Raw genomic sequence first — 22,393 nt, forward strand, 5'->3', positions numbered from 1 at the left:
TGTTGTTTAATTTTGTCTATTTGTTCCATCTTAAAAGTGGATGGTCAAGAACTGTGTAACTCAAATAAGTAAGAATTTGCAGAAAAATACACTGTTAAGGGAAAATTTATTCTTTTTTAAGATCAGCTAGGCCAAGATGATTATGGTGTTTCCCATAGGTCTTTTTACATTATATATACATTGTATCATGTACCTCATTTGATGATCTATGCATGGTCACACAAACTTATTAATAATATGATGACAATAATAGCAAGAGTTGTCAATAAATCAGTCTGGTACAAAGGTATATTATCAAAATCTTCTAAAAAGAGCTAATCTGGACCTAACTCCACATTTGTCATATGTATAGTCACTATCCAGCACTAAACTCAATTAGTCTGGCTTAACGTATATTAGTCAATATACATGTACCAATTTTTTTTCTGCTTCTCTCATTTTTTATTGGAAGACCCATATTATGGCCTTAATTTTTATGCACCTTTATTAAGGTGACTACTAAGCTCTTCCATAGGATATCGCGTTTGAAAATTTTAACTTTTCGTAGATATAACCAGATATCTGCTATACTCAGGTGACTGTGAATGCCCATAGGCCTCCAATGCAAAAATATTATCTACTCAGTACCAAAGACCTGCTGATGTATGGAAAATAATAAAATGTTGGGACATTAAATTTATTTTTCAAGACAGCTAATTACATGCAAATATCTAGCACTGTGATTTGATACAAAAACAGTTTTATGATTGACAATTATAGCATAAAAATGTGTGCACATTGTCAACCGTAAAAAGCCATAAATTCTATTTACTGCAGTGTATTTTGATTGTTTCAAGTTGATACATCTAATGTGTCTTTGCCCCCAGACCATGTGTCTTGGCAAAGCTTTGTGTTTTGTAGAGGTTGTGATACGTTGCCTTTCACAGACTCTCTGGAACCTTCATTGTTAATTTTACCACACCGGAGGTGTTAACCTTTTCTTTGATTTTCAAATTCTTCATAGCCATAACCTTCTTTTCAATTTTACCTGTAGAAATAAAATTATTATTAGTTTCTTGTCCCTGAGTAAAACCCCATGTATTTCACTCATAAGATGCATGATGCACAATACAAGAAATCTTAATGTCTGGCAAGGTTATTTTTTATTTCCCTGGCATGTTTAATTTGGGATTTTGCGTGTCTGTTTGTAGCTTGAATAATTGAACCAGTATTGATTGTTTGGGGGTTTATTTGGGGACATAATGCCAATACCTGGTCGCTGTATTTTTTCCCTTGGTGTCGGAAACACTTATCTATTGCCTGGGTTTTGGCCATTGATCGGTTGGTCTCTCGCTTATACTTCTCCACAGGTTAAAAGGTTGACTGTACATTGTTGTGCCATGAACAGCAATACATGTATCAACAACTAGTCCTTACTAGGAAACTTTCCCACAACCCTTTTTTGTTTCATCAAATTTGCCCGTTATCCCTGTTTCTGAACTCATGGGTTCTTAAGAAAAAGAAATCTAATACCGCTACTCATGGCAGTGCAAATCTTATATTTGCAATTGATTTTTTTATGTTTAAATTTTGTTTGAACAAGAGATTTTATGAAAAGTGCGTTACTGTTATTGCAGACTGGGGAATATTGTCATATGGTGATAAGGATTGTTGTAATCTTCATTTTTTTTTTTCATGACAAGTTACCTTTGAATATTTGGAAGAGGTACATACAATTTGTATTACTGTACAATGATAAATCTTGGCATATATAGTTTAATATGTTTTATACATTTGATGCTTCAAAAAGGGAAGCAAGTCTACATTGACCAATTAATACAGAATGAATCTGAGTGCATGTGATCTTACAAGTCTATATAGATATACAGAGTTATTCTCATAGAAGGTCTCAAAATTTAAGGTTATTATCTGGTTTTGGTCAAATTTCATCTTACAGGGTATGCTGTAATTATAGATACATTTTACAGGGAATAAACAGGGATATAATATAAATTACTTGTTAATGAGTCGATTTTTAAAAATTATTTTCATAATATTTTAATCAATCTCTCAAGTTTGAGATAGTGAGGTTTGACTGTAGTTGATAATATAATAAGAAACATACAGTGGGGGCAATTAGTATTGAAGAAATGTGATGGCAATAAAGAGGGTAAACAATTAACATATATACCTGTTAAAATTAAGAGTATTTTTTTCAAAAAATGGCATAGTCATGTGTTGCATCAAGAAAAGATCAACACTAAAAAAATTCAAGCTTGAGAAAAGATTGGGAAGACTCAAAAGGGATAAAAATCTCGTATTGAACTGCAGTCATCTTGGCCATGTTTCAAGAAATCTTGAGCATTGTTGTTGAGACAGAGTCCATAATGCCAAATAAGGTGAATTTCAGAAATTCTCATTCACTTAGTCTTTTTTATGAAAAGACATAAAGGTTTATACTCCCCTGGCTTATAATCTTCTCTTACACTGAAATGATTTATTTGAAAGTTAACGACCCAAAGGTTATGACAATTAAAAATAGTTCACTTTCGTCACAATACCAGGATTATTAAATCAGAGAACTATAAGATTCACTTTTCATTTGCAGTCTGAATAAAATATTTTTAGTTGAATTCTGATTTCTTAATAGATGAAAAAAAGATTTCATTTCTGCTGAGAACATTTAGAAAAATGAAGATGCAGTTAAAGTTACACCTATAGACAACTTACCCAAAACATGTAGGATTTTGATATCTAATTTTTTTAGTATGTTAGAATTTTTGGAAGAAGATACATCATATTTTAATGGAGATATTGAATAATTTGAAGGCTGACCTACCCAAAGAATATCAGGTGTCTTCTCATTTTGTCATGTTCGGGCTACATGATATCCACAGAGAGTTTTGTCGGTATTTGTAGCTCTGCCAGACGGTACAATGGACCGAGTCATATTGCAGGGTTGTTGAGAGGATGTTTGTTTGAGGGGACATTCAGTGTTGTTGATATGAAAAGGGAGACAGGGACATGATCCCCTCCAGACAAAACGGGGAGTTTTGACAAGATGTTTATCTCAGAGAAATCACTTACTTTGTCTATAGTGTTAGGAAAAGGCTGGATGGATCTAATGTTTGAAGATCTCAAAAATAAGACCTTAATTTCAAAAAGGCAAAAAAAAAATGGAGCTTGTTATCACCCGGTGATAAGTCAAAATTAAGACCTTAATTTTAGAAAGACAGATCACCCGTGGGTTTCCGACGATGAAAATAAGTGTGATGCTGAGAAAGTCTTTTGAGCAAGCTTTTCAATTTAGAATATAGACCTCGGGAAGACAGAGTTCTTCCATCATTTATATATTAATTGACCCTAAATTAACCTCTAACTTGAAGACTGAAATTCTATGGTGAAGTTATATTAGTATCCATAGCAAATTTTTAATTCTGAATATGTAGAAAATTCTGTTTTCTAAAATTAATTTAAAGTGAAAAGTTTTGCTTTCAATTATGGTAGCATATACTGTAGTTGCGCATGTATTTGTTGCTTCAAGGCCATGACCACTGAGCATTAATTTATATCAGTAAAGGTCATAGGAGGACAAATAAAACTGGGACTGGGTTAAATATCAATGAAGGAGAAGTGCTACTGTGTAGAACTTTCTTTTATAGCTATAGTTTAATTTGTTGTATAGACTCAGTACCTTTCTGACTATTGAGAAGTAAGATGAATTGGCATACATAAAACTTTTGATCAATAAACTATTATTATAGTCCAACTTACTTCATAAAATTAAACACAGAATAAGGATATTGTACGGTAAAACTTATTTACTAAAATAGTACAAACACAGATAATTGGAATTTACGAATATAGCAAAGTTTTCTTAAATCCCCCACAATATAAAATTTTAGATATTCCTTAGTATACAGATATAACAAATTATGGATACATGTATATAGCAAAGTAATTTCACAGGTCCCAGTGACTTTGTTATAACCGAGTTTTACTGTAGTACATTATAAAGAGAGTAAGTGAATTTAAAAAAATGTATAATTATATATTGATTAGAATCATCATCATTATAGTTTATTGAATGAATAGTGCAACTGACAAACAGATATGACATAAAAGTACAGGTATGTATGGGTGTATAAAAGAAATACAGGCCTTCAATGAAAGCTCTTCTTTGCAGGGGATTCTAAAATTGCATTCAGTTTTAGAAAACCCCAAAAATACATATTTTTTGGCATGAGTAGGTCTTCTACTCTGAGAAAAATTTTTAAATGGTGCATAATGAGTCTCTTTTGAGACATGTTTCACATTCTTTTTCTCCGTAATGGATTAGCTACCCAATTATCTCCCTACGAAAAAAGAAACATATTTCATTATCACACCGGGGACAGTTACATTATATTACCTGTCTTTGTCGCAATCTTTTAATGTCAACATTTGAATGGCCCAAAAATTCTGTAACACTCACCCACTAAGGACTTTCCTTTGAAATGCATGTTGCCATATTATCAGTTTGCAGAAATTGTTTTGGTGCTATGTCTCATCAGGCGGCTTTGTCATGTTTTCAACAGAATACAGTTTGTTACAATAGAAAGCTTTTTTTTTTTTAGAAAATGAAATACTGTAAAGTATGTTTGCAGTTGCACATGTAATTATAATTTCATCAATGGTTACTGTATGAATACTAGATGTATATGAAAGTATAATATTTTGTATTTCCTATACTTCTCACTTCTTTTTTAGCTCACCTGAGTCAAGAGAGTTAGAGAGTCTGTTGTCTATTTGTCATATTTCATTTGCTGTCTGTCATGTCTGTAAGCAAATTTCACAATTAGAACTTTCTCTCTCAAGAACTACTTAGCCAATTTCAACCAAACTTGGCACAAAGCATAACCATTGATTTTAAGAAATTAAGGTTGCCTTATAGGCCCTTTGTCAAGGGGAGGTAATTAAGAATAAGTAATATGTTTTACTTATCACCTGGCCATAATTGATAGGACCAGAATAAGTGAAATACATGTAGATGAAATTTTTTATAGACATTTATTGGAAAAATATTTTCAAAAACAGTCATGCATAGTCAAACTTATAATAAGAAACATTTGTTTAAATCATCAAGTCAAGGTGGTTGGTGTTAGGTCACAATAGGTGTTCAAAATTTTACATAGCTGTTTGTTGGAATTTTATTTTAAAATCTAGTTTTCTGCTGGTGGGATGGGGTAGGGGAGCAGGAATATAGATATAGTGGGAAGAATTGCAAGGCCCATGTTACTGATAGAGAACCACAAAGCCCCTAACTCAGGTCAGTGATATGGATTGTTGGCCTCTTGTTGTTGTTTTTTGGAACGATGTGCATATTTTTAAGAATGAATGCAAATCAAGTTTGCATAGGATGGGGATAACCACTGATGCAGTCATATCCTTTCATCAGAACACTTTAAAGATCCTAAATGCTTTCTATTAGTCTGAAATATTAAATTCATCATGATTTCATCAAATTTTACCTTTTTTTTTTTTTACATTAAAATGCATAAAATTTGCCCTATTGCATCCTTCATTTAAATCAAAATTTATTAACTACGTTGAAACAGGTGCAAAGCAATATTGCTTTTTTACCTCATTTTAGATACAAATTGCATCAAAGTATTGCACCTATTTAAAATATGCAGTGTATTGTTATTAAGAATTTAATGTACCATTTATGAGATGTTTTAATTATCCCCTCGTAATGGATTTGGAGGGGATATAGTAAAGCGCTTGTATATGTATGTGGAGGGTGGGGTGGTTTGTCTTTGTGCAAAATGGAAGTGACATAATATGACTCTGATTTGAGGGCAAATGCTGTCTTGGTTTATATAATTGCTTTTTGCATGGGAATGCTCCACTTTGTAGTGTACTTGTTCACACACATTTTGTCAAAGTAACCTGCCCATGCAGTCATCTAGTACTATTTGAAATCATTGAGGATCATCATATCAAAATTCTGAGTCAGAAATTGTGAAAAAAGATGTTTTGTACTACATATGCTTTACATTCACACATGAAAACTCTTATTTTCACACAATTTTTTTTTTCACCTGGTAACAATGTGACAAGTTTTAGTGAAATATTTGAAAGGTATGAAGGTGTGCATACATTATGAATGTGTTGTTAACAGTGCAAGTGCCATAGGAAGCTTGTCGTCTTAAAGCAAACAAAGATTTTCTTGTGTTGAAAAAAAGTCTTCTTGCAGTAAAATATTGATTAAATTGGTTGGTTCAGTCAATTCAAGTTATCTGGTGCATAACGTTCCAGGTGTATAATAATTGCTTGCTTAATAGCAGTATCATGGTGATATTGATGCAGTACAATTTAGCTTTTGAAGATGTTAAAAATTCACAAAGTAACTAGCCATTAAATCATTTTAGATTATAAATGGGGCATTCTCATTGATATCAGAGATAGTTATAGATAAATGATCAATGAATTACTGAACCATCAGTAAATAGGAATGTCAAATAATGTGGTAAATAGTTCACTATTGAATGACAGCTGGCAACAGGTTTTCAGTTCCCTTAATTTCAGACCAAAATGAATTTCTAGCAAAAAGGGAAAAGAGGTACCTTTTAATCAGCTTCCAAAGTTTCTGTTTATAAGAAAGAATTATAAAGTCTGTTTATAGTGAAAAGTATCACCAAAGTATCAGTAAGTCAATTATTTCACAAGCAATATAGGACTTCTATCTTAATATAGATCTGTCTTTATAAAAATTTACAATCCACAACTAACAGACTTTGCCTACCTCCACCATGAAAGAGTTCCATTAAGTAATTGCTTTGTCAAGTATTAGCTAATGTATTTCTGTGCTTGACTCTGTAGCCCATAGTCATTATGTCACTTCAAAGTTAAATCATGAATTTCCATGTTGATCACAGTAGTTTTAGTTATGTAGTCTCATTGATACTGACTAAGATTTGCTCTAGGCATTATGGTTTTTCATCTATTATTTGGGCATGCATGAATTCAAGCCCATGTTCTTTTCATGAACACCAATATACTAGCCAGTTGAATAAAGCTAACATACATTTGTTGCTTTCTGACTGTTTGCTCATTTTTGCAGCAAATTCAAATCATCACCAATAGATGTCTCATTATTACATTTTTTTTCAATAAAGACAAAGGTTGGTCATAAGTCCCCCAAAACTGAAACAAGAAAAAGGACTTGAAAATTCCTGTCAGCAGTCTGTCCCACTTGGATTTTCTGGATTTTTCCCATACACTTTCATATATTGATCTGATTTTTAGTTAGATTCTACAATAAACTTCAAAGTATTTACTGCTATGAAAAATGTAGTTAATCTTAATTCAATGATTTTTGCCAATTTAATATTGACCAGTTGTTAGAAGTGCTTATTTAAACTCTCAGAATGCTTGTCAAATAGGCAGACCAGTTTACGATCCTTGCATGTTGACATGGAGCTAGATTTTGATTTTGTAAATGAAGCCCTTGCATGCTGGATTTTATTTCTTATTTGATGTAACATTCATTAGGGGGTAATTTAAGTCCAGTGGGTGTTAAATGAGAGAAATCACAATTTTCCATCCCTTTTGAGGGATTAACAAACTAATTTCATATGCATTAATGTTGATCATAAAATGCCATCAGTTTAATCTCTTATGTTTTACAGTCTGGTGAAGACACAGCCTCCAAAAGTTCAGCTCAGCCTTTTCATCGATCACATGGCATAAGAGGACCACCTTCACCCAGATCAAAGGGACCTCCCTCTCCCAGGTCCAAGGGACCCCCATCTCCCAGAGAACCACCTTCCCCCATCACGCACCGAGCCCCGCACCACCATGCCGAATCCCCGCAAATGTACACGAACCATTCCACCGTGTCAAATCCCAGACAACCCACTTTACCTTCCTCTGACAGTCAGCAAACTTCCTGTGGACCCAGAGGAGCCAACCAAACCTTGTATCTGCAAAAAATTCGGGAAAGTTCCGAAGCTGTAAACAGTGGAGATTTCCGCAGGGCCATCCAGTTGTATTCGGAGGCTATACATCTTGATCCATCCAACCACATTCTTTTCACTAACCGGTCAGCAGCCTACTGCAAACTGAGGCAGTTCCAGAAGAGTCTCGAAGATGCAAAACAGGCCAAGCAGCTCAACCCAAAGTGGGCAAAGGTAGGCATCATGAATTGCATTTTCATATTAATGATGTGCATTTATCAAAAAGGTAGCAGTAACTGTCATCTTTTTTCATTGATTTCTGTTTGAAATGAGCTGTCTCGGTAAGAATAAAGCAACCTCTTGCCACCAATTATACACACCGGGGTGGCAGATAGCTTGCTTTCTCTGGTTGCAGTTGAAAGTATAGAGTTTCATTAGGTGTAGAGGATTTAAGGAAAAAGAAAAGGGCTGTAACTTTACGGAATTTTTACGACAGAATAAGCTGAATGCACCTTCCCAATGCTGATTTACATAATTCTATCATTTCTCAACTCAGATTTTAAAACGTTATGCAAAATTTTTCAAGGTGACTTTGTAAAATTAGCCCTTAACGCATACAGGTGATTGTTTTTTGTCACAAGTAAACAATGCATGCACCATGATTTAATGTGGTGGAAGATTCATTTGCTGCTCTATAATTGAAAACACCATTGTTACTTTATATGGTAGGATCATGGCTGCATTTAAAGTGATATTATGATCAGCTATGGTGTATTAATGTTTTAGTGTGAAGAGGTTTCCCATCTTAATCATTCAAAAAATGTGTGCATGTCAATATATCCAATTATTTTTGTAAAGGTTTTGGTCGGAACAATAGACAAAGGGATCTAAAATTAAATGCTCCATGCATAGTGTTTGTTTTAGGATGAGGACCCTATTCTTGTAAAGGATTATTTTTTGGCCCATTCAGGTTCATTCAGTATTACCCACAATTCAGATGCTTATCTCTTTTTCCCACAATTCCCTCTGATATGCATCAAACTGAGTGATATGTAGATGGATAGACCCCAAAACCACTGACTGTTGGGTGTCAGATTCCTTGCCATTTGTTCTCCACAATTGATCAGTCCCAATTTAAAGAGCCACAAACCTTAATTCTTGACACACTACCAACTACAAATGTCTTGTCATTTCAATGGAACTTAACAAAATTTGGGCATTAACTCTAGGGTAGCTGCAAAGGTGCTAATCCCTAATTCATTTATATAAAACTTTTTTCAGGCTGAAAAATCCCTGTTTTTATTAGATGTACAGGGCTATAAGTATTAAGTTTTCTGTAATTATCAAATTCTCAGGAAGAAGGTGCTTGATTTCTAAGTAATGGATATAGGCAAAGTTTGACAACAAAAATGGCATTAAGATATTTTTCCTTTCTTGGGATAAAAGGAGATATATATACTTCTAATTGTTAAAATTTTTGAATTCACCCCTTAGGTTGATTTTCTGTTAAGTAAAGCTTAAAAAGCTTTCAATTTATCGTAAAATCAGAGTTCGCAAGGGTAATGTTCATCTTTAAAATACATTAAATTATAATAAAACTGTCATAAAGAAAATAGTGGCATTAAGAAAAACTTATTCATTCACTCACGAGTAGTATTTCAATTTTGTATTGCCTCTAATTATGAGATTTTTCGATGAGTTTTTGCTTCGGAGGACAAATGAAGCATGAATTTCAAAAAGGTCATTCAATGTGGAAGTTTCACAATGTTTTTAAATTTTAATTGTGTGACGTGATGCAGTGTGACGCGAACCAAAAAAGAATGTTAATTACCGTACTTCAAGATGTAAACTTTTCATAAAATCTGTCGGGATTAGTGCTTTAGACACACACCGTAACCACATAATATTCGGATGGAAAAACAGCCCTCATCCAATACGGGTCCTCAGTTCTGAATACTTTCTGCACTGTAATAGAAGGTATATACAGACTGTAAAAAGAAACGGTGTTAAAAACGATAGAGGAGAATAGACAGACCTCTTTGCTCTTCTTATGTACAGTTATTTTTTTTCTTCCTAATTTGCATATCTTGTTTGATCTTGAATATAAATTATTTTGCATTAAATATCTTTTTGTGCTGCAAACTTCCAGTCATAGCGTAAGCTATGGATATTAAAATGACTCAAATTGGTAGCCTGTTAATTGAGCACATACTTAATGCTCGGTTTTCAATAGAATGTGCAAGAGAGTTGTAAATGAATTTGGGGTCTCCCATTAAAAGCCCATGTTTATACAAAAGAAGAATTTTTTTCTCCTCTACGCTCTGTTGATATTTCATAAGATACTAGGAACCTTGTACATGTGTCGGTGCAAGAGTGCTACATTATGTGAAGTCTAGACCAAACTCCTTCATGCCAGACAAAGAAAGAAATAGTGGTACAGACTTGTTAATGTGGACTTATTGTACTGGTAATTAAGGCCATATTGGTCCGGATGACGGTGTGGTCTGGGGTATCTAATGCCAGGGGCATTTCAAGTAAGTTTCAATGGAGTTTTGAGATGTGAATCTATATATTTTTTGGGGGGTTTTGATACTCTGATGTCTGTTCGTTTGATCAAATTGTCTATAAAATTCAAAATCATCAAGATCAAGTCCAAAAAGACGTTCTGGAAAATTCAAACTTTTAAAGGAAAACTCAAATTCTCAATGTTAAGAAAGAGAAAATACAGTTCTCAAATTAGATTCCGTGTCAGTTATAGTTGGGAGGTCCTTAAGAATTAGAAGATATGGGAGCATTTCTTTATGTCAGATCAGAACAGTATTTGCAGATGGATTCCATACTGAAGAACCACGAATACAAGAGGTGGTGAACAATAATTTAGTTTACAGTATGCTCAAGTAAATAAAGCTGTTTCTATAATTACATCATGTAAGGTTTTCCCCATGGATCCATTTTTAGAAGTAAAGATGAATTTCTTTGGAGCTTTCATTAAATTGAGAGCTATCAAACTCTGAAGATTCATTTTGTTTAAATGTTTTAAATATAATATTTTTCAGTGATATTTGTATTCAAGGATTTCAGAGTTCTGTCCGCACAGCTCTAATATAGCTGTTTACGACCGATGAGTTATTCTATTTCATTTAACTCTGTTTAATTTTAATTTTAAAAAAAATATTTTTTACACCTAGTAATCTGAGATATCTCTTCTGTAGATAACATATCCTATATATGGTTTGTTTTATATGAATATCTACCAAAATCAGAATATGAACTAATCAGGTCAGAAATTAATTGCTGCAATAAAATTAGGTTTGTTCATTGGACTACGGAGAGCCACCTCAAAAAGAGAGTTATAAATCACCTTTATCTGTCATATTTCTGTCACCAGACGAATTCGGCCATCTTCTAGGGAATGGCTCTGACATTTTCTGTGTTGATCTCGCTTGCACTTCAGAATATTAACTATAACCTTCAGGAGAAACAAAACATAAAACAGTCATTCTCTGTCCGAGCTGTTTTTTAATTAATTTAGAAAAAGTTGGATTCTTTGATAATTGAAAAACTTTTATGCAAATGACCTGCTTTGAATCATCAAGTTCTGCTGTCGTTAATTAATTTGTTTCGTTCTTGGTCTTCAAGGTGTTTCTTTGTGGTCGTTGTGCATTTCGTTGGCCATTTGTCATAAATATGTTTGTTCAGCAGTTGTTTTACAACCCTCATGTACACAAAAAAGTTCCTAAGATCAAGTCAAAAACAAGTGTTAAGCAAGTAGTTGTACAATTGTAAATACCACAGCCAGTGATTTGCAAGTGCACAACAGGTTCATGGAGAGAATTTATTAGCCCCGGTGTCATATAATATATTGAACCCCGCGATATTTTGAACCCGGGTTCAAAATATCGCTGCGAAATATTGAACCCCCCTATAAAATATTGAACCCGGGGTTCAAAATATTATGGCCATAAAATATTGAGTCCCCCTGCCCATTTAATTTTACAGGGAGGGGGTTCAATATATTATGGCCATAAAATATTGACCCCCCCTGTCCTTTTAATTTAAGAGGGAGGGGGTTCAAAATATTATGGCCATAAAATATCGAGTCCCCCTGCCCTTTCAATTGATGTGGGAAGGGGGTTCAAAATATTATGGCCATAAAAAATCGAGTCCCCCTGTCCTTTTAAATTACGAGGGAGGGGGTTCAAAATATTATGGCCATAAAATATCGAGTCCCCCTGTCCATTAAATTTTACAGGTAGGGGGTTCAAAATATTATGGCCATAAAATATTGACCCCCCCTGTCCTTTTAATTTAAGAGGGAGGGGGTTCAAAATATTATGGCCATAAAATATCGAGTCCCCCTGCCCTTTTAATTTAAGTGGGAGGGGGTTCAAAATATTATGGCCATAAAATATTGAGTCCCCCTGTCCATTAAATTTTACAGGGAGGGGGTTCAATATATTATGGCCATAAAATATTGACCCCCCCTGTCCTTTTAATTTAAGAGGGAGGGGGTTCAAAATATTATGGCCATAAAATATCGAGTCCCCCTGCCCTTTCAATTGATGTGGGAAGGGGGTTCAAAATATTATGGCCATAAAAAATCGAGTCCCCCTGCTCATTTAATTTTACAGGGAGGGGGGTTCAAAATATTATGGCCATAAAATATCAAGTCCCCCTGTCCATTTAATTTATGAGGGAGGGGGTTCAAAATACTGTGAAATCACATATTTTCGTGGTGTCAAATTTTTGTGGTTTGAGGAAAAAATCTTGGTTGGTAGGGATTTGATTTCGTGGATGAGGAACTTTTAAGTAGTTGTGCGTATGAAAATTTCCATTTCATGATGGACATGAATTCGTGGGTCTCCTCACACCACGAAAACCACGAAAATTAAACCCCCACGAAAATTTGTGATTTCACAGTATTATGGCCATAGAATATTGAGTCCCCCTGCCCATCTAATTTTACAGGGAGGGGGGTTCAAAATATTATGGCCATAAAATATTGAGTCCCCCTGCCCTTTTAATTTAAGTAGGAGGGGGTTCAAAATATTATGGCCATAAAATATCGAGTCCCCCTGCCCATTTAATTTTACAGGCAGGGGGGTTCAAAATATTATGGCCATAAAATAATGAGTCCCCCTGCCCATTTAATTTTACAGGGAGGGGGGTTCCAAATGTTATGGCCATAAGATATCGATTCCCCCATCCATTTAATTTTACAGGGAGGGGGGCTCAAAATAGAATAGCTCATATATTATTCAGTCACCCTGTTGAACTGTTTTGAAAAGGGAGTGAGGATAAAATATGCCTGCAAATAATCAGAAATCCTTCTCCCACTTTCACTACTTGAGAGTAGGGTATCTTTATTATATTAAACCTTTTTTTTTCATATACATGCAATTCTTAAAGAATTGAGGGTAGGATAATATAATCATAATATTGAAGTGTACATGCAATTGTTACAAAGGAAATAATTTTTTTAAACTATTAAACCCACAATATTCTACATCAAATAACTATAATTATACACATGTATCATGATGAATCTCAGAAGGTATTTATTTGTTTTTATTTAATTGTATATACATGTAATTAACAATTTGATAAAAGAATTTTTAAGGAACAATGCTATTGAATAAGAAAGGTATCTCTCCATTGAGGAGGTAACGGGGGTATAGCACCTGTGTATTGTGTGTACACACGGAGGAGTCATAGGAGGTCAACATAGGAGGTCAACAATCCCCACTGTCTTGTTGCTTCCCCTTTGTGGTTTCTATATTATGCAATACAGTGTTTTGAAAGTGCACTGATAGGTTAGCCCAGGCTGAGGGGTGGTTAGCTTAAGGTCAACATTCGGGTGTTTAAAGTAATAGTAATCATCACAACGTCATCCTCAAGAAGAGATGGACGTCTCCGAGTATACAGAGCTGGTGAACTTCCTCGGCAGTCCACCTGACAGACGAGAATAGCCAGTCAACACACAGGTATATACTTAGAAATAGGAATTCTATTATTTTATTTATATATTTTTTTTTTTTGTAATTTATTGTATGTGGGTGAATTAAAAAAATAATGACAATTAAATTTTTTTTTTTAATTTGGAAATTTTCCACTACCCATAACATATTTTTCACTATAATTCTATATCATCATATAGGCTAGTGCATGTATTCCAGTAAAAAAAATTGTAGTGGCAATATGACCATTAAAAAAGTTCCAGAGTATTTAAATTTTAATTAGTGCTACTTTTTCTGAGCAAAGAAAATAACAAAAGCTATAAGATTTTAAAAATTTTCTAAAACTTCCAATCTAGAGAAATGTAGTAATTTTTATGCTCTGAAATTGTAATTGATCAGCATAAGAAATTATAAATTCTAAACTTTTATTACTTAATTTCTTCTCTTGTATACATATTTTAAAAAAAGAGGTTTTTGATTGAAGTTTGTAATAACATTATTTTTTCCAATTCTGAGTTTTAAGATAAACCATGAAACTTTTTTGACATACAAATTTTCTTATTTTAATAAAAAATACTAAATTTTGAATCTATCCTATTTTAAGTAACTGAAATTATTGTGTTGGCATTCCTAACCACTGATGTGTATTAAAAATATTTATTATTGCTATAAAATTAATTATTAACTGCAATAATCTATTCTCAGCTTGGAAAGCAGTAGTAGTAAGGTGTAGTTTAAATAATTTACATTAAATAGTTTCAATTTAATATATTTTAGTGAAAAAATAAGATCTTTGTTACATGTAATTGTTGCACTTCTGACTGCAGTAAAAATGAAAGTTAAACCCAGAGAAGGGTTTAAATATTTGACACCATCGAGTTATAAAAAAGTGCAATATTTTTAGTTTTAAACTTGAGATTAAAATGCATGAAATTATTTAATTGGTTAATATCTTGCATTTTTCCCTATAAATGTTTATGTAATACAAAAAAACATTCTCCTAATAATTTTTTCTTTATGTTTTATTGCACTCCTGATCAAGACAATGGGAGTCTTTAAATTAAAATTGTTAGGTAAAAATTAATAACATCATCAATTGTTCTCTTGTTTCTATCAAGTTGTGGATGTTAAAAATGTGTTTGGTTATTTTTTTTAATTCACCCCTGTAGGCATGCATGGAGCTACTTTGCATAATAATGATGAAAGTGAAATGACTAATAACAACTTTGTGTTCTAAAGTCTTAAGTCTTAAGGTCACCAGTTATTCAGGGGACCAATAGATGACTTTGGTTGTGTGTTGTTTATTAACATTTTAAGCTTCTTCTCTGAACCAACTAAACCAATTTCAACCAAATTTGGAATATACATCTATGGGTTAAGGGGAAGAACAAAAATTTTCATTAAAGAATAAAAAAGTTACAATGAAATCAACTTTTTTGTCATCTATCAACATGTATTATAAAACCACAATACATTGAAAATAGGTAATAAAGGTGTAGATATAAAATGCAAATTATTTGTGAAATTGTGATTTAAAGTGAATGTGTTGCCATTTGTTAAGATAAAAGTCAGTACATTATTTTTGGAGACAGGGAAAAATGTGCATATAATGAATATCTACTATGTTGCTATAATATAAAGGAATATAAATCTAAAATTCAATTTTTAAAGCAATTGGTTTCTTTTTTTTTCCATCAAAATGCAATATTTTCTCTGAAGAGCATAGTAAAAAAGCTAAAATCATTTTAAAATATATTTCTGAAAATTTTGTTTCCATGGCAACATAAAATATAAGATTTTTAAATATATTTTTTATATATATTTATATATATAAAATCCAAATTCAAATGACAAACTCAAACTTTTATCTAAAGCGCTTTAGCCCCATGGGGGCTCATCAGTAGATTTGAAATTATCGATAAAGTTTGAGTTTATCATTTGAATTTGGATTTTATTTTATCCCTATACCAAGGAAAAATAATTTTTTAATATATATATATATATATATCATCAATGAAACGAGAGACCCATGGGCCTTATAGGTCACCTGACCATCATGCTACAATTTTCAAATGATTGAATTTGGTTTATGCTATAGCATTCACAATTTTGAAGGAGGTACCATTGCTAATCATAACTTACTATACACTTAGCAAATGTTTAGTTTGTTAACTAAACGGGGGATGGCAATAGAAAGAAGGGCAATATACAGTGGACCTTCAGATATCCGGACGCCAGATATCTGGATGCTTCAGTATACGGATGATTTCTCATCGGAACAAAATTTTTAAATACAGTGGTCCCTCAGATATCCGGACGCCAGATATCCGGATGCTTCAGTGTCCGGACGAGTTTTCATCGGAACGAAATTTTTAAATGTTATTCTGTCTTGTTAAACTGGTGATTCAGATATCTGGATGCTTCACATATCCGGACAAATTTACAGGGAACCAAAGCGTCTGGATAAATGAGGGTCCACTGTATTATTCTGTCTTGTTGAACTGGTGATTCAGATATCTGGATGCTTCACATATCCAGACAAATTGACTCACAGGGAACCAAAGCATCCGGATAAATGAGGTTCCACTGTACCGAGATAGCATAGTTATGACGAGGAAGCGTGTATCTTTTAAAATTATTTATTTTATGTTCATGGCCCTAGAGTCAGGGGTTCTGGGGTTAGGGTAGGGCAATATAAATTATACAGTGAAAATTACATTAAGGATTTCCATCCCTAATGAAACCTTTTTTTCTACCCTTAAATGTACGTCAAGTACATGATACACTGCTATTATATTAAAGCATTTTAGAGTGGAAAAGGATTGCCCGTGAGAAAGTTTTAAAAATGTCATTAATTAAGCAGTAGTTAATTAATAAAGATTGCATTGAAGTCTATGGGGAAAAGCGTTTTTTTAAATTAAAAATTCAAATGATATGAATATCAATAAATCCTGCGGTGGAAAGATGCATTGAAACATTAAAAATAGAATGACAATTAAAAAAAAATTTACAGGCTAAATTTTTTTCAAATTATTTTTTTTATATTAAATAAAAAGAAGGGAGATAACTCTTACCAAAACTCAAGGTCGTAAATTAGGACAGATCCCACTATACATACTAATAGTAATGAATGGGAAATATATCTAAATATGCTGAGTATTCAATGCATTCACATCAGTTATGTATTCAATTTCACTGAATCTGTTCCCATTAAGGATTGAATACCTTAAATCTTCAAGGCCCCTGGACCGGGGGTACCATGGAGGGTGTTGGTGGCTCTAATTATACTTTGAAAATAAATTTGAAATCTGCTCCTCAGTATTTATCAAACATTTTTGATTGGCAATATTTTTCCTATGGTTAGGGTTTCCTGTGTATGTGTGGGGGGGGGGGGGGCACTATTACTTATTGCTGAGTATTACTGATCATATGAAATGCATTTTTTGTTCTCCTGCTCTGCCTATGGGTATAAAGTAACCAAACTTAAATTAAAAGGACAGGGGGGGGGGGGGGGGGAGGGGGGGTTCAATATTTTATGGCCATACTATTTTGAACCCCCTACCTGTAAAATTAGATGGGCAGGGGGACTCAATATTTTATGGCCATAATATTTGGAATCCCCTCCCTCTTAAATTAAAAGGACAGGGGGGTTCAATATTTTATGGCCATAATATTTTGAACCCCTCCCTCTTAAATTAAAAGGACAAGGGGGGGGGTCAATATTTTATGGCCATAATATTTTGAACCCCCTCCCTCTAAAATTAAAAAGGGCAGTAGAACTCCATATTTAAACCCCCTCCCTATAAAATTAAAAAGGGCAGGGGAACTCAATATTTTATGGCCATAATATTTTGAACCCCCTCAAACATCAATTCAAAGGGCAGAGGGGATTCGATATTTTATGGCCATAATATTTTGAACCCCCTCCCTCTTAAATAAAATTAAAGAGACACTACAACTCATTTTCTGCAAAAATAATGAAACAAAACATTTTCCCGCAACTTTCTTTAATTTTCTCACAAAGTTGAAGGTATGGCCTTTCCGAAGATTATAGGTTTTAGAAGTAAATAAATCTGGCTTAAACGTAAAAAAAAATGTTCTTTGTAATAATTTTTGACGGTCCTATAAAAATAACAAAGGTACTTCCAGCTGATCTTCAATACGAGGTGTAAAGATCGTTAATGAACTTACATGCTTCAAATTTTCAGCATCTATATCATTTTCACCATTTAATCCATTAGTGTTTTAATAAACACTCTCCATAAATGTGGAAATTGAGCTGTAATGTCTCTTTAAAAGGACAGGGGGGGGGGGGTTCAATATTTTATGGCCATAATATTTTGAACCCCCTCCCACTTAAATTTAAAGGGCAGGGGGACTCAATATTTTATGGCCAAAATATTTTGAACCCCCCTCCCTGTAAAATTAAATGGGCAGGGGGACTCGATATTTTATGGCCATAATATTTTGAACCCCCTCCCACATCAATTAAAAGGACAGGGGGGGTTCAATATTTTATGGCCATAATATTTTGAACCCCCTCCCTGTAAAATTTAATGGACAGGGGGACTCGATATTGTATGGCCATAATATTTTGAACCCCCTCCCACTTAAATTTAAAGGGCATGGGGACTCAATATTTTATGGCCATAATATTTTGAACCCCCCTCCCTGTAAAATTAAATGGGCAGGGGGGTTCAATATTTTATGGCCGTAATATTTTGAACCCCCTCCCACATCAATTAAAAGGGCAGGGGGACTCGATATTTTATGGCCATAATATTTGGAACCCCCTCCCTCTTAAATTAAAAGGACGGGGGGGGGGGGGGGGGGTCAATATTTTATGGCCATAATATTTTGAACCCCCTCCCACTTAAATTTAAAGGGCAGGGGGACTCAATATTTTATGGCCATAATATTTTGAACCCCCTCCCTCTTAAATTAAATGGGCAGGAGGACTCGATATTTTATGGCCATAATATTTTGAACCCCCTCCCTCTTAAATTAAAAGGACAAGGGGGGTTCAATATTTTATGGCCATAATATTTTGAACCCCCCTCCCTGTAAAATTAAATGGGCAGGGGGACTCGATATTTTATGGCCATAATATTTTGAACCCCCTCCCACATCAATTAAAAGGGCAGGGGGACTCGATATTTTATGGCCATAATATTTGGAACCCCCTCCCTCTTAAATTAAAAGGACAAGGGGGGTTCAATATTTTATGGCCATAATATTTTGAACCCCCCTCCCTGTAAAATTAAATGGGCAGGGGGATTCGATATTTTATGGCCATAATATTTTGAACCCCCTCCCACATCAATTAAAAGGGCAGGGGGACTCGATATTTTATGGCCATAATATTTGGAACCCCCTCCCTCTTAAATTAAAAGGACAGGGGGGGTTTTCAATATTTTATGGCCATAATATTTTGAACCCCCTCCCACTTAAATTTAAAGGGCAGGGGGACTCAATATTTTATGGCCATAATATTTTGAACCCCCCTCCCTGTAAAATTAAATGGGCAGGGGGACTCAATATTTTATGGCCATAATATTTTGAACCCCTTCCTTTTTAATGAAAAAGGTAGGGGTTCAATATTTTATAAGGGGGTTCAATATATCGCAGCGATATATTGAACCCGGGTTCAAAATATTATGCGATATTTCGAACCCGGGTTCAATATATCGCGGTATCAAAATATTATGCTACACCGGGTAAAGGAACGTTTTTCAGAATCTTTTGTTCTTTTTGTACTTTTTTATGCATTTTAGAAAGTTATATGTAGGCAATTATCACACGCCATGGGGAGATTTTCCTGACAAATACCAATTTGTAATTTTTTATTCCTTACTTAAAACGCATATTTATTCTTGCCATTCAGAAAATCAATAAAGGTCCAATTATCATGCAAGGCTACCTTGTATTTAATTCAGGCATTATGTAATTCACATGCAAAATGCAAGATCATCCAGCCAAAAAAAAAATCTGTAACCAAAAATGTACGCAAAGGTGTTAGGCAATATCGTCTGTATGGCGATTCAGGTTGGGCGATTGATTGGAAAAGACACGTCCCTCATTGATCTTCTTTAAGGACCTTACATCCATAACATTGCCGCTTATCAACCTCGGTTCTAATGCGAACAAAGATCGGAATTTCGAGCGCTCGTTGTCCTATTGCTTGTTTCTTTACACCTGTGTTTAGGTTTCTTTACACCTGTGTTTAGGTGCAGTCGGCGTGCTGGAAAAATGCAATCTAAGCTATGCTTAGTGATATACCTTAGGAAATTTTAAGTAATCAATCAATTTTAAACAAAAAGATTGTTGTTCCCATAAAATGTTTATGTTGTCAGAGAGAAGAAAACAAGAGATCAATGTAGATAAGATTATAAGAATTACCTCCCTTTAAATATGATCAAGGCAATGCTTTAGAGGGGTAAGGTGTAGAGTTTTCCCCCTTTATTTGCAGTTTGTAAAGTTAACAAGATTTTCCAAACAGGAAGAATTTCTGTAATGGGATAAAAACCGAACCTAAATAGATTTTGTTTGTGAGAGGAAGTGGGAATTGTTGGAGGTAGTTTGTTGGTATATTTACTTTTCGTAGCAGTCCATTATGTCTGGCCAGGGTATAATAAGTTCTGAAGTGGTGTCCACAAGTTGAAAATCTCTATACAAATATGTACACAAACTAGTAACATCAGTTCCAGGGTTCTGCTATTTCATGTACAAATATGTGAGATTTTTGGGGGGTTAGTTGTAAACAAATGTTACATAGTCTAATAATTTTCTTGGATTTTTTTATATTTTGGTCTTTTTAAATTATGATATTGATGGCTAATAGTGCATTTCACCCTGTGGCTGCAAAATCAAGGAATCGCATTTCTGTGGTAGGTCATTCAAAATCAATGATAAATTGACAAAGTTTGTTATTTTTTAAAAGCTGTTAATGTTTATTCAGTGTTATCTTATTAATTGTAAGGTTGACTTATTTTATTGTATTTGAATACTTTTTGCTAATCATCTCGAAAGACAGTGTAAAAAAACTAGATACAGGAGATGATTATTATATATTAAAGTTTTTTTTACATGTCCATCTAGTGCAATCTAATAAAATTAGATGTTATATGTAGATTTTTTGATCCACTGCAAACCTCCTACATATATTGAGTATGCAAACAGATCTAACAACCCATTTTAACGGTAGGTTGTTGAAGAGATTTTTAAACATATAGAGATAACGAGCAATGTTCAAGATCAAAAATCCAGAAAACAATACAAAATAGGAGCAGAGCAAACATGGATCTCTGAAACATTAGAGGTGGGATCAGGTGTTGACGCTTTAAAACGGGGACTTTTGTATGTTAAGCCTGGTATAAATTATTCACCAATTTATGCATATGTTTATGCATTGTATGATTTTTGATTCAATGACACTCACAGGGAGAAATTACTGAATATGCATTAATTGGTGCTCATCGGGTCACTTAATTGTAATATATATGTAAACGTTTTAACTGTTTAATTAATTAAGTTTGTGCCATCTCTTATTAAAGCATGCATACTGTCATCTGAATTTGAAGACTTAGTGTAAAATATCTTTTATAACATCATTCGATAACCTTTACCACTTGAAAATACCAGTTTTGCCATTTGAACATTTATCTGTTCATATATTAGGGATACAAAATTCTCACAACATACAAAGCAGTCTGGTCAAAACAATTTTTCTGATATACCTTTATATAAAAAATTCATCTCTGCAAGGTAGATTTCTTTTCTGTTCAAACATTGCAGAAAGCATGAAGACTTCAGGAGTTATCCCTCTTTAGGCACAGCCTGCATTAACTTTCTTGATGTCCAATTTAGTTAACCTGGAATGTCTCTATTGCACTGAATAGGTAATAAACTGGAATTTGTCCAGGTTAAAAAAGATATTTATCAGCATTATTCTGTCAAAAATGTCAGTGTGTCAATAAACATTTTATCTATTGGATTTGTCCATTAATAGACTGTGTTTGAAAGGTACAAAGAGACCCACCATATTGTGATAGCCTTTTATCACATTAAATAAAAGCATACAAAAAATTGGTAGATATAGCTGTTGAAGATCTAATTTTAGTGTATTTTTTTTTTATTGTCAATTACAAAATTTATAAAGTATAAGGAGCAATGTATATTTGTTTATCTAGACTGATCGATATATTAAATTTAGAGATTTTTTTTGGGGGGGGAGGGGGGTTATTGGCTACAAGGTACATCTACTTTTCTACTTTCCAAAGGAATGTCATTTAAAATTCAAGTGACTATTAATAGCCATTCTCTGTAACCACTTAAACTTCGTTGCCACGCATGGTCACCGATTTTGATAAAACTTCACCCATGCTTAGTACTTGACACCAGAAACAAATATCAAACAAAATTTCGTTGCTATGTGTCTCGGTTGCTATGGCAACAGCCGCAAAAGTTTGAAAAATCGAGATTTTCAGCCACTTTAAATCTTGACTGTGGCTTAATAAA

The 22,393-nt window shown here is 33.7% G+C and overlaps 1 protein-coding gene across 1 annotated transcript in view; it reads left to right on the forward strand.

Annotated features, from left to right (window-relative positions):
* The window catches only part of LOC134263194 (tetratricopeptide repeat protein 28-like), a 60,674-nt gene that overhangs the window by 9,189 nt on the left and 29,092 nt on the right, over positions 1-22,393 (forward strand). Inside the window, exon 2 of the mRNA XM_062745499.1 lies at positions 7,653-8,153. Within this exon, the coding sequence (XP_062601483.1) occupies positions 7,653-8,153 (501 nt within the window). The remainder of the gene's footprint in view (positions 1-7,652; positions 8,154-22,393) is intronic.

Source organism: Saccostrea cucullata, unplaced genomic scaffold (genome assembly GCF_032062105.1).
Source record: "Saccostrea cucullata isolate Sc308-1 unplaced genomic scaffold, CSIRO_AGI_Scuc_v1 ctg331, whole genome shotgun sequence".
NCBI classification, from domain to species: Eukaryota; Metazoa; Mollusca; class Bivalvia; order Ostreida; family Ostreidae; genus Saccostrea; species Saccostrea cuccullata.